Source organism: Onychostruthus taczanowskii, unplaced genomic scaffold (assembly GCF_017590055.1).
Source record: "Onychostruthus taczanowskii isolate IOZ18803 unplaced genomic scaffold, ASM1759005v1 scaffold30, whole genome shotgun sequence".
Lineage (NCBI taxonomy): Eukaryota > Metazoa > Chordata > Aves > Passeriformes > Passeridae > Onychostruthus > Onychostruthus taczanowskii.
The window spans coordinates 5,533,470-5,559,638 of NW_024500350.1; the positions used below are offsets into that span (position 1 = coordinate 5,533,470).

At 39.9% G+C, this 26,169-nt stretch overlaps 1 protein-coding gene across 13 annotated transcripts in view; it reads right to left on the minus strand.

Annotated features, from left to right (window-relative positions):
• Positions 1 to 26,169, minus strand: part of BPTF (bromodomain PHD finger transcription factor) — a 52,373-nt gene that overhangs the window by 7,045 nt on the left and 19,159 nt on the right. For 3 of the 13 annotated variants that reach the window (XM_041409450.1, XM_041409452.1, XM_041409451.1), the window contains exons 3-27: positions 25,800 to 26,023; positions 25,445 to 25,645; positions 24,765 to 24,953; positions 21,997 to 22,161; positions 21,647 to 21,822; positions 20,368 to 20,723; positions 19,956 to 20,087; positions 19,291 to 19,420; positions 18,639 to 18,774; positions 17,950 to 18,171; positions 15,254 to 17,657; positions 14,905 to 15,029; positions 14,566 to 14,694; positions 14,119 to 14,269; positions 13,229 to 13,352; positions 11,597 to 11,849; positions 10,990 to 11,151; positions 9,884 to 10,032; positions 9,497 to 9,620; positions 8,692 to 8,915; positions 7,326 to 7,548; positions 6,808 to 7,106; positions 5,537 to 5,619; positions 3,500 to 3,725; positions 2,747 to 3,090 (exon numbers count right to left, since the gene is read on the minus strand). In XM_041409450.1, the coding sequence (XP_041265384.1) occupies positions 2,747 to 3,090; positions 3,500 to 3,725; positions 5,537 to 5,619; positions 6,808 to 7,106; positions 7,326 to 7,548; positions 8,692 to 8,915; positions 9,497 to 9,620; positions 9,884 to 10,032; positions 10,990 to 11,151; positions 11,597 to 11,849; positions 13,229 to 13,352; positions 14,119 to 14,269; positions 14,566 to 14,694; positions 14,905 to 15,029; positions 15,254 to 17,657; positions 17,950 to 18,171; positions 18,639 to 18,774; positions 19,291 to 19,420; positions 19,956 to 20,087; positions 20,368 to 20,723; positions 21,647 to 21,822; positions 21,997 to 22,161; positions 24,765 to 24,953; positions 25,445 to 25,645; positions 25,800 to 26,023 (6,951 nt within the window). Of the gene's footprint in view, positions 1 to 2,746; positions 3,091 to 3,499; positions 3,726 to 5,536; positions 5,620 to 6,327; positions 7,107 to 7,325; positions 7,549 to 8,691; positions 8,916 to 9,496; positions 9,621 to 9,883; positions 10,033 to 10,989; positions 11,152 to 11,596; positions 11,850 to 13,228; positions 13,353 to 14,118; positions 14,270 to 14,565; positions 14,695 to 14,904; positions 15,030 to 15,253; positions 17,658 to 17,949; positions 18,172 to 18,638; positions 18,775 to 19,290; positions 19,421 to 19,955; positions 20,088 to 20,367; positions 20,724 to 21,646; positions 21,823 to 21,996; positions 22,162 to 24,764; positions 24,954 to 25,444; positions 25,646 to 25,799; positions 26,024 to 26,169 lie in introns of all 13 variants that reach the window. The other 10 variants (XM_041409442.1, XM_041409453.1, XM_041409454.1 and 7 more) reach the window with 7 other exon arrangements.

Consider the following 26,169-nt stretch of genomic DNA (forward strand, 5'->3'; position numbering starts at 1 on the left):
GAGTTACGAGTACGCTACAAGAACATGCAACCAGCAGGGTGTAGGTACCTCTTGGTGTAACACGACACGGAAGAAAATGGGCTCAGGGCATGATTGTCAATTTGAAATCTTGGTGGGTTTTTTTTTGCAGGGGTGTGCACTGAAAAACTGATAATAAACTACTTAAAACTGCGACAAAGTGGAATTTTGAGTGAATAATGTCTCCTCTCAGACACAGCTGTGTGACAGAACCAGGTATGGTATGACACAAAGTGAAGGGAACCAGGGACAGAATCATGGGGATGGGACCTTGCACAGAATGATGTGACAAAAGTGTAAAATATTATGCCAGGATGTTTGTAACTTGTGTATGGATCTCTCAGAACACACCTATGACCAGTGACAACCAGATGGGCGACGCTCACATCCATTCTCTCTGCCTAAGCAAAAGCAAGCAGACTCAGAACCTCCATCCTCCTGGATTTTGGAGACCTCAACCCCCTGCCAGGTGCTGCTGTAGGAATTCCTGCCACCCTGTCAGCCTGTAGGCAACACCGTGGGGACACCACAGCACCTACAGGGCAGTAGCTACCCCATGTTCCACAGGAAGCATCTCTGATTTCCTGGGCCTCTGCACACATCCTGGACGCTCAGATCCTGCCTTTTCTCTTGTTTTTCAGTCAGGCAAATCCTAAAATAAATATCACACAACTCAATTTCCATAAAGAACGGCTAGACATAGATTCTGACACCTGTCAGCAACTCGGCCTGCACCCCTTCCCAAGAGGGGCTGTGTCTGCTCCTGGTGATGTGGGAACACATTTGCATCCAGGTGTAGATGCTAAACCTTGCCACTGGAATGTGGAGCAGGTGCCACATTATGATTTAACAAATAAGATGGAGTCTTAGTAGGAATCTTAGAAAGATATCCTTACTGACCACCCTTGAAAACAGTATCAGCAAATCCCTATAATCCTGCAGTATCATGGACATAAGAGATCTGCAATAAAATACACAGCACAAAACAACTTAACAAGGTTTTACTAAACCAAAGAAAATACACAGGGTATTCATAAAATACCACAACTTGGCTTTTCAAGTAGCACATCTATCTTTTCTGAAGTAGAAAAGAGACACCAGCACAAAGAGGACGATGCAATGTCTACATATACTTGAAAAAAATTTTAAGAAAATTCTCAGAAAACTGTTTTAAAATGTGACTAATTCCTTTCCAAACAGTGAAAGGATTATATACTTCAACAGTACAGACATCATTTGTAGGAACATCAAATTTAAAATTCACAAAAAGCAAAGCAGCAGAGCTCAATCATACTGCTAAGGATACTACTGAGCTGTTAACATTTATTTTTCTTGAAGTTTTGTTCAGTGCACTGAAGCACAGTTCTCAATTCAAGCTACCAAAATTCACTCTATGACCACTGGAGTCAACACAAAGTCTGACAAACGAATCCCTTTGCTCACTCACTAAGTCCAGATGCACAGACCTCTGGTATCACCAACAGAGAACAGGGTCCCTCCTAAGTACACTGGGTGACAGAAAACCTGACACAGAGACAAAGTTAAGAGAGGCTGGGGACACCTCTCTGAGGTAACAGTGACACAACAGCCAGAGCATCATTCTGCTCTTCCTGCAGCACTGGCAGTCCAAGGAGCAGCCCCATTTCCCACACTGAAGTCATAGTGCAATGGTCAGAGCTACTCAAAACCAAGGTGAAAAAAACCTCAAATATCTCCACTTTGTTAAAAGACACAATTAAAACCCAAAAAAGGCTAGAAGGAACCTCAGGAGGTCCCCTAGTCCTAGCCCTAAACTTTGTGGAATAAAGAACCATGACCCATGGAGTGAATGCACCACTCCAGATCTATGGTTTCCCTGTTATCAGCCCTTCAAGTACTATCAAACAGTACCAGTTCTTACTTTTGGGTATCGACACTTACTTGGAACTGATCTGAAGTCAAATTTATTGTACAGACATCTCTACACAGCTCTCAGACGTGAGAAAACCATTACTAACTACTGCTGTTAGTCACCTCTAGCTTAAGCAGCAACACGTAACACTATCCCCTGGAATCCACTGGATTCTCCCCTCCAGAACTTACACCATTTCTTCACAAGCACTGTACGTAGCATAAATACTTCTCCTCATTCACAGTCAGAATCAAACTACAGAGAACTGCAGTTTCCACTTTGTCAAATGCTTGAATATTCATTTTTATCAACCCTAGCATGCAAATAATAATGCATGGAAACCATTTCTCCCTGAAACATTCTCCAAAGTGAACTGCAGTCCAGTGACTCCGAGCCCCCTTTACTGGTACTGCCTTACAAAAAAAAGTCATTTATTGGAAGACGGTACTGAAGCTATTTCTGAAGAGTATCAGCTACTTCTTCAGAAGGAATTGCTCAAACCAAATTGTCACTTGCTTCTGAGGCAGAGGCAAAACGGCAAAAGAAAGAGTAACAGAGCGGAGGGAAAAAAAGAAAGGAGTATGTGCATGTGAGACAGGAAGGTCACACAATGGAGACATGCAAACGAGTACAATATAAACCAGCACAGTAACAGTATCAATCGAGTATGTTAATATCTGTAACTGCTAGTGGAAAATTGAGACTTTATTCTCTGCACCTCAGTGATCCCTGCAGTAACCTGCCACTAGCTCCACTTCTAGCACTACCTGGCACCAAGAGCTGACACTAACCCTAAAGCTAAGGACATGCAGGAGGGGCTGTGGCATCGTTACTCACTTGGACTCGTCGTAAGGCGTTTTACAGATGCAGTAAAGCTTTGTGTCCTTCTTCGTTTCCTTTGAGGTAGTAGAAATCATTTTCTTTTTCTTGGACTTGGAAGCTGAGGAATCTTTCTCCTCCTCTCGTTTCCTCTTCTGGGAGGAGACTGGCACGGGGACAGTGGTGGAGGAGGAGGAGGTGACGCTGGCTGCTGGCAGCTGTGGCGGTGCTGGTGGCACTGGTGGCGGTGGCGGCGGGGCAGCGGCGGCGGCCGCGGCGGCTGCGGCTGCTGCTGCAGCAGCTGCTGCCTGGGCCCTTTCTTTTTCTTTCTTAATTTTAGTCAAGTCTTTCTTTAGCTCCTCCTGAAGTGTATTAAATGAATAAACAGAGGGAGGTATTTCATATGATTATTGCAAGACAGTAAAATCTAGGCAAAAATCCCCAAGCTTAACTAAAAGAAAACAATTAAATCCATTTAAATATGCATTTTTTCATGTTTTGAACCTACAATTCACATAATATTAAGGGATAACATTCCTGGGCTACAATGGCCCACTGGCTGTAACTTATCAGAAGCTGTTTCATGAAACAAGGTGATTTCAGTTCAGAAAACCAACAGGCCCTCAAAGGACACAAGAGCAGCTCTGCAGAGATCCACAATCACAGCTTCTTCCTGTAGATTTCCTTAAAATCTCACTAAGCAGACAAAGATTAACACAGAAATATTCTCCCCAGCTTAACATAAATTAGCCTTTGAGATTCTGTCCCTACCTGCACTTCAATCTGCAGATCTTTGTCCAGAAGTGCTCTTTTTTTCAGTATTTCAGCTTTCAGCTGCTCTTTATGCTTGAAAAGCAGAGCTGAGAGCTTGGTCGCGTTCTGTTTGCTCCGCTTCTGCTCCACACTCTCTTCTCGCTTCCGTTTCTTAGCTGCCTGTTTTTCTTCTTTGTCTATCTTATCCAGAATATATTTCATCACTTGGTTGCACACAATCATTCTGGGGAAGGAATAAAGGAGAAGGACATTGTGCTGACCTGCCTGTTTATTCCCAGTTGAGAATGCAGAATCAATTCTCCAGTCACTGCAAGCTCATTATTGTATTTCCTAAGATGTACAAGGTAAATTTAGCAACACCCAGTGCTTCCACTCCTGCTTATTTACCAGAGCACTGCTGGGAGAGATCAAGTCCCTCGTTAGGCTCAAGAGGGCCAATCCCAATTTCACTTAAATGATCTGAGTACTAATTGTTCCTCCCCTCCCCCATCTGATTCCAAACAAAGCTTTGGCTTTAGTAGGATGAGAGAGATTTTTGCTCAGTTCAGTTTCCTCAATTTGTTTGAAAGAGTTGGATTTTTATTCTGATGTAGGATGAAAGTGAGTTGGAAGCCTGTAACTTATTCAAAAAGAGATATTTCTATGCTCCAGTGGCCACAAAATACTACCAAGATTTTGTGTTTTGGCATAAGGACTGACAAACACTTTTCACTGTATAGAATTCACTATAAACAGTGCCCAATTTCTCCACTAATGACAGCTCAAGATTATTTTTTTGTCTATTTGTTGTACCTTCAACTATAAATCTATTTTCCTGCTCACTGAAAGGTGTTTTGCACCTTTCATGTATTTTGCTTTATATTTCAATTAGAAATTAATGTATTTCGGTTCTTCTGAATTTATTTTTCCCTTCCCCATCTTTTTCCAAAACCATTAGAAAACCAAATGCTTCTTGTTGCCAGAGTGACCATGAAAAACAACTCCCACTGAGCTGAGAGGAAACAGCAGAATGGCAATGGCCAGGACAAACAGCTGCTAGCAACTCTGTGGTCTCAGATATTTTGTCCTTTGATAGACAGCTGGATTTTGATGACAATGGAATATATAGATAAATATTTGTAGGGTCATACAATTTTGTTTAGCTTCCCCTTTATACCTGCCCTGTATCTACTTGGTTTAGTCCACTTTTTTTACAGACTGAAGAGCTCAATATTGTATTTTTGAAGAAGAATAAATCAGTGAGATGGAAAAGCAGCTGCACCATGAACCAAGCTAGTCAGAACTATTTTTTTTCATCTTTCTCTTAAACTGGGCTTTTGTCAGTCAAAACACCTATTTGGTTATCTGACACCATGAAGTGAAGAGCATATCCAATGCATCTTTTTCTTCATGCAACTGTGAACAGTAAAGGAATGGCAGCCAGGGAGAGTGTTGTAATCAACTGAGCTTGTGATTTGATGATCAAAATTTTATAGAACATACTCTTCTTTTCCTTAGTATCTGACACACACTTGTGACTATCTAATTGGAGGAACTGCATGTGTGAAAAGGAGTCAAAATAATCCCAAGACAAATGACAAACACTCCAAATTTCTGTTTAGCAGCTTCAAGCATGAAATCTCTCAGTTTGTCAATCTGTCTTCCAACTCTTCAGCTCCTTCTGTAGAGTGGGATGTGCAGGGACAAGAATGGAAACACATGGCCAGGATAAAGGACAAACAAAACCCAGGCTTTTTTTTTTTTGCAGCAGAAGCATTAATTCTCCATTCTGTGCTTCTTTACTTGAGTTTAAAAACTGTGGCCAGCTTCAAACACAATATGTAACATTATTTAAAAACATATTATCAAAATAAAATTGAGAATACAGATGAAATGAGAGCACTATGAAAGCTACTTTCAAGTGTTACTCTGTCCAATTTTAAATAACAACACTTTAAACAGGTTTTTCCAAACCCAAATTTCATTATGATACCATTAAAAGAGGAAATAAATGAACAATTTGATATCTACGAATGCACTGTGATGCACATTCACCTCTGATTTTCTTCCCTCTCAGCTGGAGTCAGTGTCTTCTTCTGTTTCAAATGTTCTATGACAGCATTCTGCTTCATAACCACCTGTAGGATGATAAAGAATTCAAATGAAAACTTAGCCAGTATTTCACAGTATTATGGGGAGAACCAGGACATTTCCTAAGTTAAAGTGTCATTTATTTCACTGAGTGACAAAATAAAGCTGATTTTATCATGCAAGCAGTGCTTGTTTAAAACAATTATTTGAAAATTCAAAAAGAAACTGAGAAAGAACACCACCACCCCCAAAACAGGATATTTTGCTTATGTCAAATTTGAACCCAGGAACTAAATGTAATTTGACTGTATTTCCTCAGTGACTGGTTGTTTTATTTTAAAAGTGGTAATAGTCCATTATGTATATTTAAGCCCTGCAGCCGTCCAACAGTGTCACATTTCAGATACCTCTTTGGAACTTCAGTTTTCAGGTAATGAAAGTACCACGTGTGTGTTCTGTCCATCAGCTCTCCTAGCTCTGACCTATCTTTCCTGAATTGAGAACAGAGATGGATTTGTCCCAGCAGCTAATGGTAAACTGAATCAAGGTGACAGAAGAATGCAAACATGGTACAAGTGACTTGATGTGCTGAATTAACTTGGAACATGTCATTAATTGCCACTAGCAATCGTGCACTATCTTTGAAAGAATCAAATTAACTGCCAATCAAATGTATTAACATTGTTAACAAGAGCAGGCATTTGAAATTAGATTTCTTTCATTTATTAAGTGTTTATTTCTTCTGTTAACTTTACCTGTTTCTGGATAATGTCACTTTGGTTAGAAGCCTGAAGGGTGTGCTCACGTTTAATTTCTATCTGTTGCTGCTTTTTCTTCTGCGGCTGCTCCCTGAGCTGCTCGTGCACCGCCACCACAGCGGCCATCGGCTGAGCCTGCGCTGCGCTACTGCGCTGGACCTCAAGAGGTACCTGCAGCTGGATGTGGGGCACACTGCCCTGCTGGGCTCGTACCTGAGCCACAGCACAGGGCTGCAGCTGAGAGAGGATTTCCACTTGCTGCTGGAGCTGGGGCACTGCAGTAACACTTGTTGGAGGCTGCTGAAGCTGCAGCTGGGGATGAGCTGGGCACTGCACAGGAACCTGATTTAAACTTTGAGTACTTGCAAGGGTTGTTCCCGAGGTCTGAACCTGAGGCTGCGACTGCTGCAGCCGAGCTGGAATTTGTATGGGAGTGTGGGGCCACATCAGACTGGGGTGTGGGGTCGGAGTCTGCACCTGAGCTGGATGCTGAGCCTGGGCCGGGCCTGGGGGCAGGCCCGCGGGCGGCGGCTGCATCGGGCCTGGCGCTGGAGAGAGCCCCGGAGCCTGGGCTGGAGACTGAGCCGGAGACTTGGCAGGCTGAGCCTCGGGAGGGGCCGCGGGGTCACCGGGAGCCTCGGGCTGGCTCGGGGCCTCGGGCTGGCCCTGGGGCTGAGCCCCCGCGGGCTGTGCCGCGGCCGAGCCGGGCTGGCCCTGGGGCTGCCCCGCGGGCACGGCCGGTGCCGCCTGCAGAGCCGGCTTCGCTTCCCCCGCAGCTGTGAACACACAAACGAGGAGCGCGTTAATGGCAAATGGCACGGCATGAGCCTTGATAACCCGAACCCTCTGCAACTACTGCAAAGTTGTACGCAGGAACTCAACAGACTCTGCACTTCCAACAAATTTACTGCAGTAACAGACAACCTGCAGCTGCATAAAGACTCCCATGCAATTGAAATGGAAGCTTTTTTTCTGCTGAGCAGAACAGTGCTTACCCGAGGTGGAAGTAGAAACGGTGGTTGCAGTTGTGCTAGCTGTAGTAGCAGCTGCTGGTAGTGGGGTGAACAGAAATCTCTGAATTGTACCATTTGGCATAGCTGCTTGCATAAGCTGCTGTCCTGGACCAGGTATTACAGTCACACCCTGAGGGATTAATTGTAACTGACCAGTAGTTTGACCTTGTCCCTGAATTACCACAGTTAAGCCTTGACTGCCACCCTAAAAAAAAGTTAATATTGATGTATTAGTGATGCAATTCTTAGAGAGACTTTGCTGGAAATCAGAACAATTAGGGGTTTGGATTTCAGAATTATATATTTTCATCACATACCATACTCCTAAAATCTAAACCAGCATCTGAGATCACGAAATACTCAAGGACACTTTCAACTGTTCTATCGCCAACAAATGACTGGGTTGGAGTGACACATTTTGTGAGCCCAAAGAACACAACACAACTCTGAGTCTTTGGTGTAGAAACTCATAGAATCACAGAATGGTTTAGGCTGGGAGGGATCTTAAAGCTCACCCAATTCCCCCCGCACCTTCCACTATCCCAGGTTGCTCTAAGCCCCATCCAACCTGGCCTTGGACACTTCCAGGGATGGGGCAGCCACAGCTGCTCTGGGAAAACTGTGTCAGGGCTTCCACACCCTCACAGGGAACAATTTCCTTTCAATATCTAATCTAAACCTACCTTCCCCTTCAGCTTAAACTCCAAGTCTTCTTCCACATAAAAAAAAAACCTCATCTGGCAATGAGCAGTCTGTACATCGCAATAATTTATATTAATTATTTATCATTTGAAGAACAGATGTTGTGGTAAATCAAAGACATTTATTTTTACCCAAAAATTGACTCTCCACTTATTTTTTGCCAACAGATCTTCATGATCTGAGCAGAAGTTGTAAGAACTTTTTTCCCCTCTGCTCACAGATACTGCAACTTTTTCTCTGAGATTCTGGATAGCATGAATGAAAACTAGACCTTCACATCAAATCAAAAGACAAGTAACCAAAATTATGATCTGAATGTCTACAAAACAGACCATACAGAATAATTATGTCCTTTACTGCTATTAAAGGTTTTTTTCCATGCTGCTGAACACTCCTGATGCCAGTTACCTTACTGGGAAATACAACAGGAAGCAAGAGTTAAAACATTACTATCAAAACTGCTTACTTTGCATGTACTATTTATTATATTTATTTACTATTTAAGCTGCTTTCAGTCTGTAATTATGCCACTGCTCACCCTAAATGAAGCCAGACACAAATTTAATGGCACAGGTGCCACACTGCTGAAATGCAAAGGCAGGATGGGTTAGCACACTTCCACACCCAGGGCTGTCCAGTGCTTTACCTGCCCTTGTGTGAGCTGGGTGAGCTGGGCCATTGTCAGCTTCACCTGGCCCTGCTGAGGGCGAGGGGGTGGTGCTGGGGTCTGTGGTTGAGCTTGTTGAGGGGCTGTCCCAGAACTTGTGATGGTTTTCTGCCCAGTGCTGGAAGAAGCTGTGCTGGTACTAGAAACTGCTGTTGAGACAGGCTGACCTCTGATTATCTGAGTCACCACTTGCTGGGTCTGACCTGTAAGAGAAGAATTTGAGCTAAGAAACACATTTTCAGGTTTTTAACTGTAAGCACAGCAAACCCCCAAGTCACAAATTGCAATGGGGTGTGATGGTGATCAGACAGGTGAAGAAAACACTGCAGTTTGCACATAAACTTTCTTTACAAACCCTTTGTGTGATAGAAAAATGTCTGCAAAATATTTCCTATTTTAACTAAGGTTGCATGCATATGGAGAACTTCAAAACACTGTTTTTTCTCTTTAAGAAAAAAACATACAAAAAAAAAAGGCTTTCTCAATGCACAATTACTCTGTATGTTTTTAGGGTTTTTCAATTGTGTGTGTGGGGTTTTTGGTTTTTTTGCCTTTCCCCCCCCTCCCAAACGAATGGATTTAAAACTAAGTACTACATTTCCCAGTGTCAGTGATGAATAACATTGACAAAGCCTCCAACAAACACATCCAAAAGCTGAAAAAGTCATTAGTCGAGCATTAAAACGAGGGATTTTTGCTTTGGGGCACAATGACACACAAGGAATTCATGAAGAAACAAACCATGGATTTCACACTGGGAATTTAAATATTAAAGTGAACCTACTGGCTGGCAGAATACCTTGTTGCACCACTACAGGTGTTCGAATGATGGCCTTGCCGAGGGTGGACTGCTGCAGCGGGGTCCGGATCACCGTCATCCCGGGGCGCAGCGGCGTCCCCTGCACCACCTGAGCACACAGAGAGGAGAGCACCTGTCAGCTTGAGGAAAGAGCCCCTGGAATAGGCCCTGAATGGTTTCCCACACGTGTTTTGATTTTCCCGACTGGAGGGAACTGTTGTTCCTCTTTGGAATAAAGGATCCATACACACCATTGCTGAGACGAGCCAAAACCATTGAAAAGTGATTAGCCAGAACTTTTAATGTCTGCCAATAACTTAAAGTCTATGCACCTACATTTTTTTGAATTAAATAATGAGAAAAACATCTTACTTGTGAAGTGCTTGTTGTTCCTAATGTCCCTGTGGTGTTTGGCCTAATGGTTACAGTTGCTGTCCTTGGCTGGAATGAAGTAAAGGTTTGACTTGCACCTGTAGTTGATGGAATGATACCCAATACCTTTTGCTGAACTTGAACCACACCTAATTGAAGAAAAATTGAAAATTCATTAATGACATAATGGCCAGCAAAAGAAGTAAATGCAACTCCAGGGTGGCATTTAGAACACAAGTCTCCAGGCTTCTAGAATACCTTTGAGCCTTTCAACATTTCTTGGGCAAGCTTTTGTCATATTGTAAAAAGAAGCAGCATTATACTTTGTCAATAGTCCAACTACATTTTAAGTTAAGAAACAGATATTTTAGAGAAGATTAAGGAAAGTGTGAATCTTCGCAAAGATCAGTTTGATAGTAACTGCAAAGAAGTCCTTGCATTGACAGAGTGCCACAAATTAGTTTTAAACAACCATTAAAAGCTGTAATCTGATTAATTTCAAACATAGGAGAGCAGTTTAAACACCTTTCACCTACAACACTGTGGTGCTGAAGAAAATGGGCAATGCTTCTCCTGTCACCTATGAAATTTCAATACAAAATCTGCAGCTTTCATGATGTGCTCAGATGCTAAATATAATGGAGACAGAGCACTGAGCTTTTCTGTTCAATATACATTCACAAATCTCAAAAAAAAATAAGTCCTCTTCTTGAGGCAAGAATCAAAAATGCTAATCTTAGTCTGGAGCCAAATTCATCAGTGAAGAGCAGCTGTAGGCATTAATATTTTTGTTAAGAAAGTTTCTTTGTTGATTTAGATAACAAAAAAAAGCATGCTTCATTCCACATTGTTCAAAATAAAGCTCCTAATTTTGTGCTATGAAATGCAGAATAATTTATAGGCAAAAAAATTGCATTTTCCCCCTTACAGACACAAATATGCAACACAGGGGGAACAAGCTGTAGAAACTTGTATTTATATATAGATATATTAAAAAAATATTTTTCCCCCTTCACATCATAATTTACTTCACTGGGAAAATAGTGTCAAAGGAGAATTAAACAGCAAGCTGGAATACAGTTTTTATTCAGTTCCCTTTGCCCTACCTCCTTGAGTTGATGGCACATTGACGGCAACAATCTTGCTGTTTGCAGGGAGTGGCAGCTTAGTTATCACTTTCCCTGCCATCGTTACTGGGCTGCCTGAGAGCTGGAAGGTCTGCCCTGTGCTGGCAATGGTTGTGGCTGAGGTGGCAGCTGTGCTAGTGGCTATTGAGGCACACAGAACAGGCAGGTTTAGAGCAGAATCATTAGTCAATGAAATGACTGTTTTTCAAGCATGAAACAGCAAACTACAGGATTACTTTTACTTTTTTTTTTTTTTTTGGGATGTGTCATGCTTTCCTTGGTAAAGGTTCTTTATTGGAAACAGTATGTTACATCATAGAATGCTTTCACGAATGATACTGGTACAAAAACTGTCAGTAATTAATGAGACAGGTCAGAAATGAGTCTTCCTAGCAGAAGTCAGAACAAGGAAAAACCAGACAGGTGTAATCTCAGAAATGTCCTTCTGGCATAGCAAGAGTTAAGAGCAAAGAGCAGAAATGTAATAATGCTGCATGTCTGGAGAAGATGTGATGTGTATATAGGACGTGATGCATACACAGGATGAACTCCAGCAATGTTCCTTCCATGACAAATGATTCCTTACCTGTTGAAGACTGGCCTTGCTTAACCCAAGTAGCAAAAGTTTGATGGAAATTCTTGTTCTGTTGGAATGTTACTGTAGCTGGAGACCCCACTTTAGTGGTGAGCACTACTTTGGTTCCCGTGGGGACAGGGCCTGTCAGAGGGCCCACCATGACTTTCTGGGGTGTGGAGACTGTGGTTGCAGTGCTGCTGGCTGTGGTGGCTGCAGGGCCCACACCTCCTGCAGGGATCTGCTTCTGCTGTTCCAGCCGTTTCTATTCAGACAATAAATGGAATAAAGAGATAATTAGTATTTTCAGATTTTACAACATCAACATTGTCTCTACCCAGTCTTGAGAGATAAAGGCCTCTGGTAGGATTTTAGTTCAAATTGCAGAGGACTGAAGAATAGGCTCCTTGACCTCCAGAATTACAAATCTGCTTAGAATACACAGCCAGAAATTTTCCTTTCTAGTAAGTTTAAAATCCTTGCCTTATGCTAATTTCACTGCATATTTTACTTAAAAAACCCCCGCACAACATATTAATTTGTCTCACATTAATCAGAAAGATTTTTAAAACTTCAAAAAATATCCATCTATATTTGGCTTTGACCATGTGCACGCATCTATGTCAGTAATTGGTACATCATCATCAACACAGAGTTTACTATTAGCATTGCTAAATTTAGAGCTTCCTGCACTAAGATCCTGCCAGTTACAGAAAAAAACAGACTGTATCATTCTATTTCACCACTGATAATGTAATTTTTAAAACTGTTCTTTTAAATTTAAATCCAGTTTTCAGCCTGCTTAAAAAAATTAGGTTCAAAATCCCTTACCTTACCCAGTGACCTTCTGTGCTGTAACTGTTGAAAAAGCATGTTTAATCTAGAGAGCCCTTTAGTGAAGGGATGTATCAGCAGGCTCTTTTAAAATGTCAACTAATCTAACATTTTTTCCCCTGTAACTGGAATTGTATCTGTATTTATCTAATTTAAATTCCAGCACTATATTGCAGTAATGTCCACAAATCAGAAGCACTCATTCACTACTAATGGGTTTTTGTCAGGGAAGATGAAATGAAGAAGGAATATGTTGAGAAAAAGCACAGTTCTTAATAATGTATGTGAAATACCAATATGGCATCAGGTTTCCTCATTTTAATTGCATACATTTAAATATAAATGCATATGCATATCTACATATATTTAAATAAAATTATCAGTGGGCTTAACTCAGATAACTTAAGATAGAGTAAAATCAAAAGATTCAATTTGAGTGAAGCATGAAATGCAGTTGTATTCTCAAGTCAGCTGCATTCCAAGGCAGCTTTCCACCACACACAGAACACTGAGAAGCTTACCTGGAGATGGTGCTTCCCAGCCTCCTTTAAAATGGAAACAAACTAAACCTTTCTAAAGTGTTATAAATGACGTGGGTGAAAAAGCAAGCAATCCAGAACAAACCTTTGCATTAACCCCGTTTCAAAATAACAGATGTATACAGTGGCAGCAGCATTGTTTGATGGCTTAATCTGCAGTTGGAACTATTTGAGCAATGGTGTAAGCAAGGGATAATTTCATTTCCCAGGCTATGATGCGTGTGGTGAGCAGTGCAGTTGCTGACTGCTGGGACGACCAACAGCTCCCCACCTGCTGGGCAGCCAAACGTTGGTGTTTTAGCTGAGCCTCCAATTGGGCCTTGAACTCCTCTGCCTTCTTCTGTTCACTAACCTTAGCCTGTTGTTCAACTGCCTGTGCCTTTTCCTTCTCCACCCTGCCAAAGACACAACCAAAAGTAAGTTATACCACCACATAAAATCCAACCATCAAATTGCATTTTGTTTTATCCAGTTTAACTGCTCTCATAAGAGCAACCATCAAGACAGAAGATCATTGAAAAACTGGTCACACCTTTAAAAACATTTTGAAATAAACTACTGAAATTGCATGCAACATCCCTGAAATATCCTGTTGCTAAACTACTCCAACATCTTATAGGAAACATTAATCAAAACTGGAATTTATAATTACATCTGAGACTACAAGGAATCCATGTAATAACATACATTTAAAATTGTTCTTTCCAAGAGACTCAAAAATGTTGTTCCGACTGTAAGCACATGATACTGAAAATATGCACCTTATGACTTGAGTATTCTCAGGCTCAATTTACTTGTACACAGTCATTTTCTTTGGATTATAGAAGTATTTAACAAATACTGTGCAAAGTCATGCCAAAAGTAGCCTACAGCCTTTTGATGCATTACAGCAACAACCTCTTAGCATTTAACAGTAGTTAGTTCATAAGCACGGAAAAATTAATATAATATTAGTTCTAACAAATCTGAAATATCTGCATACCTTAGTTTTGGTACCAGCAAATAGTTCAGCTTTGTAACTTTAAGCTTGACTAAGGCCCAGTAAAAACACAACAGTTTTTTGTTTCTAGTGATCATAGTGACCAGTTTTGTGTTCTCTAGGGGAACTTTTATTTAACAATTGCACAAATGAAGACTACTTTCTTTAAAAGCTCACTTTACCTTTCAGCAAATGCCCTGATCTCCCAGAGTTCCAACTCCTCCTCTGCTACCCAAGTTTCCATTATAACAGGGCCTGTTTGCTTGGGTGTTTCTGGCCTTTTTGGCCTGAGGGCACTTGATCGCAGTCCCTTCCTCTGGGGTGTTGGAGTTTCTTTAGAGAGCAGTCAAAACACACAGATTAAGCTATACTGTAAAACCAAACTGAAGTGTAAACCAAGATTTAGTGATGTTTTCAGTCCCATTTTATAAACAGGGAGGCCTTTCAGCTTCAGATAAATCCATTTGTTAAATGCAGCATTTGTTTCTCATAGGTAAATTAATAGTTCCTGGCAAGCTGCATGTGCTCCCTTGATGGGCTGAATTAGCATAAAGATCCAGTTAGTTAATTTTTCTAGATTACAGGGGGGGTGGGGGGAAACATGTAAACAAACAAATAAATAAACAAACCTTTTGGAGCCTCTGGTACACCAATGGGACAAATGATTTTTCTTATACAGTACTCTGAGCGGATCCCATATGGACCAACATCTCTCCGCTTGATTATTTCTGTTGTTGTAATTTCAGTTTCAGTTGTTTCTGCAACAAATTAGTCTCAGAACATTAATAACAGAAACAAATAAAGCTAAATCTCCAATCAACCAATCAATGTACTCAAGGCAAAGAAACAGCAAACAAAACTCAAATGCCACAGCTGACAGCCAGCCTTTATAAAAATGTTTTGAGGGAGTGTAATACTCAGAATTTACAGCAAAAGCTTTTGCAAAGAAAACCAGAAATTAACAATACCTGTCCTTGTGGTTCCTCCCCCAGGGGGAGCTTTTGCTGCCATATCATCCCACTTGAGACATGCCCACAATAACCTCAACATCAGGCTCACTCCAGCCAATGATTTGACTGTTTGGAGTCGGTACCTAATGACACAATATAAAATTATATTTTAAAATAAACTTAAAATACCCAACCAAACCAACAAGACAAAGGTTTTCCACGCTACTTTCACTGAACAATATAGAAAACTGAATAATAAATAGCAAAACTTGCATATTTGGGAATTAACACGTCTATCACTTGTATTTTAAAAATTAATTAATTTCATCACATCCTAGACTTCTTCTCAAAAATGTAAAGTATGTACCTCCAAGTGATCCCAAATGTTGGTCTTGGGGATGGATATGGCCAGATATCCAAGGCAGGCTTTGCATTGTAATTGAAATAAGGAACCTCTCTGATCCCTCCTCTCCTGGCCAGCTTTTTTAAGTCATCATTGGGTAAAACAAATATGCTTTTTTTACTGCTTTTGGTAACAAATTTCCTATAAGATGGCAAGGCAGTTCCAGAACGAGTTTTTTTGGGTCTTGTGAATTTCATTAACTTCACTTTGTCTTTTGTGGAATACTCTTTGCTGACAGTCATGGAAGTCACCAGTGTGCCTTCTGGGGTGGTCAGTGAATCAGTGACTGTTGTTGTAACCACTGTTTTACTGTGCTCCTGGACAGAGATGACATCAGAGTGACTCTCTGAGGCTGGAGTGGTGAGCTTGGTGACAGTGGTGGTGGTGGTGACAGTGGAGATGGCACAGTTTTCTGTAGAGGAAACAACTGTGGTTTTCTCATCACTGGCAGCTCCACTCTCTGCAACCTTAAACACCGTTTTGGACTCTGTGGACACAGTTGAGGTTGTGGTAGTCACTTCAGTAATAACAGTTTTCATTTTACTTTCTCCATTAATATTTTCCATTTTATGTGTCTGTACCCCATTCTGGTCAGCAAAGTGACTGCTCAAGCTGGATTCCTCACACGAGGTTACAGGCGACGGAGCGACTTTCTTCTCCTCGATTGCTTCAGTTTCCATAGATTCTGTTTCACTGCTCAGGTTATTTTCTTTACAGACAGGCTGTGTTGGCAGGGAAGCAGAGCCCACACTGGCAGATCTCTCAGGAGAAAGCTGGTTTTCTTCAGTTTTCTGCACACATTTGGGCACTTCATCTGGTGGCTGAAGACTCTCTCCAGACTCAGACTCAGGTGAACTCTGCAGATGTGACTTTGAGTCCATGTTCTTTTTATCCTTTGTGTCTTCTCCCATGATGTCACCATTCATGAATGGTTTTACTGAAGATTCCTTAAAAGTCAATGGTTTTATTTCATGTTCTGGAATGGATTTATTAATATTATTAACTTTTGGTTCAATATCACCCCCTGCCTTAACTTCACAGGTATTTTTCACTAAGAGGTCATCATTTGATAATGCTTTAATGTCATTGTCTTTTCCATTCATTTGAAATGATGATTTTTCTTTTTCTGTCTCAGTTTCTTCATCTTTATTATTCTTTTTGTCAGTAATAGTATTTACATTTGTCTGATCAAGATATTTGTTCATGGTACCTGTCTCCACTTTCAGCTCCTGACCTTTCTTTTGACCATTAGCCTCTGTTAGTTTAGAGCTCAGTAAATCTTTGTTATCATCTGCCCCATCCATGTGTTCCAGACTTTGACTTTCAAGGTTTCTTTCAGAAGTCAGCCCTGCTTTAAATGATTCTACATCTTTTTTAGCTGATTTTTGATGAAACATCATCTTTTCAGATTTACTTTCAGTCTTTACAGGAGCAATTTCTTCCTCCATTTCACTTTCTTGAGAGGACACGGTTTCCATATGGCTTTTTATCATACAATTGTTTTCTGGATCTTTGCTTTGCTGTTCAGAATTCCCTTCTGGGTCTGGTTTTTCAAGAGTGCCCACAGCATCTCTTCTACAGCTGCTTTCAGGTACCACTGGTCCTAAGTTTTCAAGTTCTCGCTGAGACACTCTGGTAATAGGTAGCTTTTGTTTCAAGGGTTTTTCACTTGTTTCTGAAACATCCCATTTGATTCTGCCTTCTGCACTGGTTTGTTTCAAGCCATCCACTAAAGGGCTCTCAGACTCTCCAAGAGCCTCTTGTCCTTGACACTTATGAGCAGTCGAAGGCTCAGGGTTGTTTTCTCTGCCATCATTCTGAACAGAGCTGTCTCCTTCAGAGGACTGAGGGGAGTCCTCATCCAGCAGCTGCCCCTCTTTTGAGAGCCTGTTGGACAAAGGCAAAGAAGGTTCATCTTCATCCCCAGTTTTGGTACAGGAGATGCTGCTGATGGGCAAACCATCCTGCTCTGCATCTTCAGCTTGGGTCTTGTCTGAAATGTAGCTTTGATCCTGAAACTGGCTTCCTTCCTTCCCACTCCTCGTTTGTAGCTCATCTGTGTTTTTCTGGGGGCTCACAGATCGAATGCCCCCAGTTTTAGCACCAGCCTCCAGCTTCATCTTTTCCAGACGCTGTTTTTCTTCCAGTGTAAACTGTTTTATTCGCCGCTCCAGGAGTCCATCTAATTTTGATGATTTTACTTTCCTTTTGTAGCAAGTCCTTAAATGAAATCCCTCACTGACATTGATTATATCCCGCTTACAATGACTTTCCTCATCTTTTATGGAGGATTCAATTTTCACATCATCCACATCCATAGGTTCTTCTTTGATGACTTTATAATGTTCACCATCGATGTCTTTTTCCACTGTGAAGAAGAAGTAACTCTGAGTCAGTGAGCTCCCCAATAATGAATACAAATTATATTTTTACATTAAGTACTAAGAAATAAATGGAGCTTTTAGCATATTAAAAGATTTCAATTAAAAAAGGAACAAAAGCTTCAGAGACTACTACAATGGATAACAGGCAATCATTTGACTGAGACATTTTAGATGTCTTGATAAAATCTGTTACACACTTTTTCACTAGTTATTTCTGAGGTCTTGTGCTTTTATTCATGCAATAACATGAGTTTCACAATAACAAAAGATTATCACCTGTGTCTTTTGCATGATCTAAGTTTTCAGAAATTGTGTCAACTTCTAATTTGTCTTCATGCAACCTTTCTTCTTTTACTTGTACTTTCTCCAAGGTTTCTGAAACATCTGCTTTGTCTTTTGCTTGCAGATCTCGAGAATCCTTTGCTCTGTCTTTCTCTGGTTTTACCTTGGTTGTACCTTTTCGTTTATCCAAGTTGCATTTTTCATCTTCGCTCTTTGCTATTAACAAATTAAATTATTTCAATTATCCAGAGTATTTTTTGTCCTCTGCCACATTTGAATGCATGTTAGTTTACCTCTCAAATCATTTGCATACCATTAGTGAAATTCAGAAAGAGAATTAAGCATCTAGTGGTAACACCACAGATTAAACAGTGCAATACTGAACATATATATACACCCCCTCAATATTTAGATGGTTTTTTTTTGGTTTTGATGCTCTACATAACTTTTATCTACCTTTAATTTAAATAAAGTTATACAAAGGTTATACAAAGATACACAAAACATAATTGAAACAATTTAATGTAGCCACAAAATGTCTGTGACAACTGAACAGGTTACATGACCAAGATTACCAAATATCCGCAAAAGCTGTGCTGGAAAATTACTCCTAAAGTCTCCTTAAGAAATATCACATACAATTAACTGCAATTAAACAAAATGCAAGCAATGCAGACACTTACTTGATAGCAATTTTCTGTAATTTGCATTAGTATTTCCTGGCAGTTTGGGCATAAACCTGTGGACATGGGTTTTACTAATCCAGCTCCAGCCACCATATCCTGTTACTCTATATTCCTCTCCTTTTTGCTTCCAAACCTGTATATATTTTAAAAAAGTAATATTAATGATGCTATTTGCTGCATTGTTACTGTTCAGAGGAGTTTTTGAATCAACCTGTATGCTTGTTACAACAAGTGTAGAGCAAAGAACTACTCCAACAAAAGTAGTCAATATCTACTGTAGGAGAATATAAAGGTTTCTACAGTAGTTCCCATCATATTATACAACCTTCCAAAGGCTGAATTTTTTGGGGAGAGGGAGTGGGACAGGGACAGACACACAGTCAAGATTCCAATAACCCCCTAGAACCTTCCATTAGGAAAGGCTGCATTTGCAGACCAGTATCTGTACTCAGGCAGTGTCAATAAGAGCATGACACAGACCAAATTCAGTTCAGACCAAGATAATGTGCTTGAATTCATGGCCATGGCTCCCACTTCCTTGTAGGAGTAGCACAAGGACATGAACACTCAAGGTTAAATGAAAACAGAAAGAGTCAGAAATCAACACTTTCTGTGCTTCCTTTGTACTTCCCACAAAATAAACCCTCACCTGGTGTTTGACAGGAAATGTGTATTTCACCCATGTAGCTTGCTGCATTGTTTCTTCTTCTTCTTGTTTTCTCTCTTTTTTTTTCACTTTCTCCTTTTCTTCTCTTTCTATTGCTGTCATTCTGCGTAATCTAATCCATACAGATTTAAGTGTATTTAAGAACAGGATCTTGCAAGCAAATGTAAGATGTCAACAGCACATAACACACCTTTGAATAAGTTTAAATATCTGAAGTTAAGAGGAATGCCCACTGTCAGGTTTTAGTATTAATTGTAACAGGAACATCAATTTTTTTGCTATTTCAGTGAGGCAAACACAGTTGGATGCAATTGTGTCTAACACTAGACATATCTATTTTCTGCTCCTATGACAAAATAAGAGACAAAACCCAGACTCCACTGAACTGAAGAGTCTTGAAATTTGCTCTTCTACTCTCCCAGTTTTATCAGTTTTGAGACTGTGGCTCAGATAAAACAAACGCAGGAGCAATGACACTATAAAAATATTGTCTGGTTTTTCAGTGTTTCTGTTTGAGAAAATACACTTTAAGTGCTGAATGACTATCTCAATTTAAACATAATTCTTACAGGCTTAGAGGAACTAGCAACTGCAAACCAAAGTAAAATTCTCATATTCAAGAATGTTTTAGTATGTATTAATTTTACCTCGTATGCCCCAAGGATTCCCGCCAGATGGGCAGCATGACAACTGGTTTGATTGCACACTCCAAAATAGCCAGTGCTAGTGCAAATTCTCTGGGTTTGCTGCACATCTGGACAGCCTTAATCCAGTTAGACCTAAATTGGGAAAAAGAGAACAATTTGAAACATGCACATGCACTAATATAGCTTGTCATTTTAAGAAGACTTCATGGTAGGATAAAAACTCCTGTAGTAATACTTTACTCACATGTACAACCCTTTTAGCCTCCACCATAAACACACATTATGTTTTACTATAGTGGAGCATGGTGCTTGGAAATCACAGATTTGAAAAAACAAAGACTATTCTTTATCAACACTGCTAGCAAAACCACAAGTAAAATATGAGAATATATATTTCCAATTATTCATTTACCTGTGGGAAGCCCAATTAGGGTGAAGGAAGGATGCTGGGATATTGTTTTCTAGCTGAATAATGGTCAGCCTCAGGGTGGATATGGTGAGAACTTTGGAGCCATGCACAGACCCGTTCCACTTGAACTCTCCAGCTGGGGTCAGGCAGAATTTGTGTGAGAGGTGTCGCCTCTTGTCGTGGTCCTCCCTGTGCTGGTGCTTGTTCAAGGCAAAGGAATTGGTGGCATATTGATTGTGATACACACGGTACTTGCCCTCCTGCCCCAGTTTGAAATAGTTGTTGATATTTCCTTTAATCACAACGTCCTTCTTGGTGTTCACTCGGGAGACTTCGCCTTGTGAGTTGACCACCAGAACCTTATGAAAGAAATATTGGCAACTTTTCAGGGAATCTGTAAAGCAATTCCTTCTCTTTACTTATTTATGATTTAGGCTTCAAATGTCTATATATAAAAGAATAAAAATACCCTGCATCAGTGTGTAGAAACAAATAACTGTTTATCCAATACACCAATATATGTACTTCATCACTGCCTGTCTACAGAGTTAGGATATTCCCAGATCAAATTTAACATTAAAAAACACCATCCAGGCTTCTCAGACCAAACAGGAACCTGTTTTGCTGTTCTGATTGTGCCTATGGAGGGAGAGAGCTCTGGGAAAGCAGCTTCACTGAACTCAGGTAAGCCCTCTGTGAACCCCCTCCTTGGTACATCACAGAATTCAGACATGCAGCTTAGGAAACAAGTATCCTGGGCTCTGAAAACATGGCAGAGATAACATCACTGGACTAATTTGCTTGTCAATAAATTCACAACTTGTTAACTTACATGGAAAATCAATTAGCAAAGTAAAATTAATTTGCCAAATAATATGCAGACAATTAACTGCAAAAAAAGTCCCATCGGTTGAGCATTTCCTTCCTGGAAAAACTGGGCTACTTAAAAAAAACAGAACCAAAACAACAAACAACCCAGTCACACAAAACAACTACACCAGTGCACTGGGTCACTGTCATTACTCTGTAGAGAGCACTCTGTGATGAGAACACTCATCACATTGTAGAGAGAGTAAAGGAGAGGGGGAAAAAAAGCTTCCTGTGATATAACAATTTCATAATTTGATAATTTATTATTACTGCCCTTTTTTTAAGTACCTCCACTGCCTGGAAAAAATCACTTTTTAAACCTTTTCAGTAAAATTTAGTACTCTTTAGGGAAATTAACATTTTTCCAGAACATTTTTTGTAATTCTTTGAGTTTTCCATGATGTTCACAAACCTCTCTGGTTTCTTTATATAACTTATTTGCTTCATTTGCTGCAGCAGCAACTTGCTGGCTTTTCATCTGGCTCAGTTTGCTATCTGGATTTCTCAATCTGGTGAGCATCCGTGTCGAGCCTGGCGTGCCCTTCCCTGCACCTGGAGAATCACTTCTGTCACCATTGGATTTCTCTCCTGCCCAGGAATAAAAAAGGCTTTTAAAACAAACTTAAGAATTGGAAGTTTTCTACTGATGTATATAAGTTATGAAAAGAACAGAAAGTTTAGTAAAAAGATGCATTAAATGAAAATTGAAGATGCCATTATCCTTATCATCCTTAATATAATTATCATCATCATTATTATTACCTATATCCTCTGAAGCCTGGGATCCCCTCTCTGCATTTTCAGCATCATCAAGAGTCTTTATGGAGTCATTCTGGCCAGAGCCCAGCTCGCTGCCACTGCTGTTCTCAACATCTGCCTGTGGAGGTGCAGCAGAACCACTGCTGGGGATCATCTGACCAGTTTCTTCTACAAAAGAACAACTTCAGTTTTAGTTTTTTCTTTTGAATTGGATCAATGCAATTTTTTAAAGTTTTTATCAAAAAAAAACATGTTTTGCTGGACTGGAGGGAAACACATAGAAAATATTAATTCCCTTCAGAGCACTGTATCCATGAAACCATTTTTTTTTTCTGTTTCAAGCAGTTTTAACTTCTACATCTCTGAAGAACTGAAATTCATACCTGTATTTAAAATATATTTGTATTTCATCCAAGACAATTTTTTTCTATAGATGTGCACACAGATAATCCTGAGACCATTTTGCATTTAGAATTAATAAAATTTGGTTTTCCTGAAGCATCTGATTTTCTCTCTTTTAATTTTCTTGTGCTTTAGCTGTTCCTCAGAGCACACACCTTTCAATTTTCCTTGTTTTCCATTGAGTCTTTGATTGTCTCTTCCTCAGCACCTTAATTCTCAGGAATCCCACAGATTTCTGTTCCATTGGCACCACTCTAAATATCAGCCCACTTAAAATATCAGCCCCTTCCTGATCTGATGGATCTTGATGTGCCTTCAAATGGGTTCCTAGTCCTCAGTGTCTTTGTTACTGTCTTGACAGCTCTGGACTTTGTTGTCACCTCATCTGTTGTGCTGCCCCAGTAGGAATTTTGACTAAGTATCACTGAATTGCAGCTACCTCGAAATAAATCCCTCCATCCTCCCAGCAGCAACAAGCCCCCATCCCTCAAAACAGCAAACCCAGCAATGTGTTCTGGGCTTAGTGCCAAAGGCAGAAAGTTCAGCTGTTTAAAATCTACAAGATCTGCCTGTTTCTAGAATTCTTCCAAAGCATCAGAGATTCTGATGTTGTTAAGAGGAGTGACAGAACAAAACTCGTTTTTTTGTGAAATAGTCACTCCTAGCAGAAGGATGGATCAGATAAATATTCTGGAATTCTTAGAGGATCCTTAATCTGAATGCATCTTGATTTCTGACTGCCAAATGGATGACCAGCACTGTTTGATCAACTTCCCTTTTTACTATGAGGAAAAATGGACCTGTTTCCATGGCTGCTGTTTGGAGGAGAGTGGAAACACCCAATCATCCAAATTGCATTTAACAAGAATGTGAGAATGCCTGTTACCATTCTCATGTATCTCTGCACTTTACTCGTATTTCCCCCCTCTTTTGGAGATAACTGCCTCATTGATCCTGGTTCAGTATTTCTCCCTCTCTCTGAGAGTCTCAAACTGAAATTTCCTAGTAAGAACACAAATGTTGCTGTGAATATATAGTGATTTAGACATGAGGAAAAACCCTCTCCACGCACACTTTCCTATAAAAAAAGAGCCCATGAATACACAACTCACACAGCAGCTTTGGAAGGAGAAAAGTACTTGTGAAAGTATAATAAATAATGATAGATATATAAGTGAATCTTTAAAATAAAATACAAACCCATAAAGGTGCCTGAAACATAATTATAGGCTGTATCTTTTCCATTAAATCATTACACAGTTATTTTAACTTTAAAAGGGAATAAAAAATAGCAGAACTGGCAAAAATATTTGGTCATGTATCTGAAATATATGGCTTTTGTCTCATACATCAGGATATTTTCTGTACTTAAAAAGTGTATTAGGAGGCTTGCAGATTACAGATTAATCTTAGCTTTCATTCTGTCCTCTTGTTCAGAAAGTTTATTACAAGGTTTGGATGCATTGACTTTCACAAGTTGAAAAGCTGCAGACTGTGAGACTGCATGGAGAACTATTTCTGTAGGAGAGAAAACATTGACTACCCCTTTTTAAAACATAACACACCGAGTATGTTCACATCACACATGTTCAGATTTTTAAGAACTGAGATTAAAACTGAGAATAAAATCCTGATAATTTTAACAGTGATCAGCTGTTTAGAACAAAATTTGGTTATGTAGTAAATCCTCTAATAGAATATAATTCTGAATGTAATATTAAATAATTCTAAAATAGTACACTCATACTTCACGTTACACCTAATCAACTCCCACTTATTCCTAAAGAAAAAGTAAGTTTGTCTGGTTTTAAATAGTGTATATTATTGCCTTTGAGTCACTGACATGGCAGAACAAAACATGTTAAAATACAATAACCCTTGTGCTTATAATTCTGAAACCTGTTTAAAATTTCCAGCATGACAATTTTAATCTTGACATTTCAGTGCAATGGTTTATTCTAGTGAATGAAAACACTTTGTTAGTAATTTAAACAGTAAATGAGAGGTTAAAATAATAAACAAGCCAGCAGCAAATTAGATTTGAAATAAACTTTGAGAGGATGCTAACAATCATTACAGATCACTATGGAAAAATAAAATACACAGAAAACAGAAAATAAAAAGCTTAGCCACAGTCGTCTTTGGAAGGCATGGAAACAAATGCTAATGTCATGGAGGACCACAAATTTCAAGCACTAGCTGCAAGAAAATTAACTTTGAAATGTTAATGATGACAACGTAGCAGTAAAGGATGGCACTGCAAGCAAACAGCATGAGCGATATATGCTGGGAATGGTTTTAGTGGACAAATCAGAGAGAAAAACAGATTCCCCAAATTACAGAGGCATTGGTAACAGTGCCTTCTGTACCTGAGAGTTCCAGAGGGAGCTCTGATGCCACCTTCTTCTCTGCCACGTTGTTGCTATCAAGGGTTTCTGACTGACACCCCACTGCGTCCTTCCCTTCAGAGCAACTATTCTCTCCTGCAGAAGGATTTGTGGTGCTGTCATCAGTGCTGCAGGTCACAGAGTTACTTTTATCCCCAACGACTGTTGCCTCTATAGTAAAACGCACAACAAAACTTTAGGGATGTTCTTTATTATGCCTTAGGATGTCATTTGGCATTATCCATAGAAAGCAACTTCAGCAGCTTTGTTTGTTTGATAATGCTGAAAAATAGCAAGCTTCTTCCCTTCCTTTTTTTTTTTTTCTTGCTATGAGATGGTATTGTCTCAGAATCAAAGAACAAATCAATTGTGAGTAGGAAAAAGTTAAAAATTGTGGCTTACTACAAACATGCTGATCACAACCTGTAAGTGCCACCTGTACCTCAATCAGGGTATCTAGGAGCCAGCTGTATAGAAGTAGGAAAGTTGGTGAAATTACTTAACAAGAACAACTCCAACAAAGCACAAAGGAACTGACAAATATCACCTATTACACAAATATCTTGGAGAATCATACAAAGAAAGTATTGCATCAACACTTAAATAAATGTGGGGTCCACTTCACTGAAATGGAGCTGTTAAAGCACAGTCAGTTTCTTTACCTTCTGTTTTCTCTTTTTCCACATCTTGCTCACTCTGTGTTTCCTCAATTTTATCTTGGTCTCCAGATTCTTCCTTGTCTCTCTCAGCATCTGTCTGGTCATTATCAACATCACTTTTGGCCTTTTCTGCTTCCTCATCTCCTGTGTTTTTATCTTCCACTATTTCTCCTTTTCTCGCTCTGATAACGTCCAAAATTTCATCTACAATATAAAGCATGTTGTCAACATGAAACAACAAACCACCTACAGAGCCACGGAGCACAAATAACGTGACATAAATCCTGCTTCTGATGTAAGATAAACTAGATTTGATTCAAAGTGAAGCATCTATGCCCATTACACAAAATATTCCTACCATTTGCTGCAGAAAGGAAAGACTTGTTGCTGCCCCTTGCTTTGTTTGTAAGGTCTTCTGTCACATCCATGTGCCGATGAACTTCTTCACGCATCTCGTCCAGGGTTTTGCATAGGTCAGCTTCCCAGTAATCCTTGTCCAGGCATTCAATTAACTCTGCCAGCTGGATCTTTGTGCTGTAGTACCAGATTTTCTTATCCTTCTCACTTTCTGAATCTTCTTCTCTGTAGGAGTATTTAAAAAATATTGATATTAAAATATCTGGATAAATGACAAAAATTGCTATCACCTACTTTCTGCAGAACACTATAAAATGTCAATACCTGAGTGTAAATAAGCAAATCACATTCCTCATATGCACCCAGTTTAA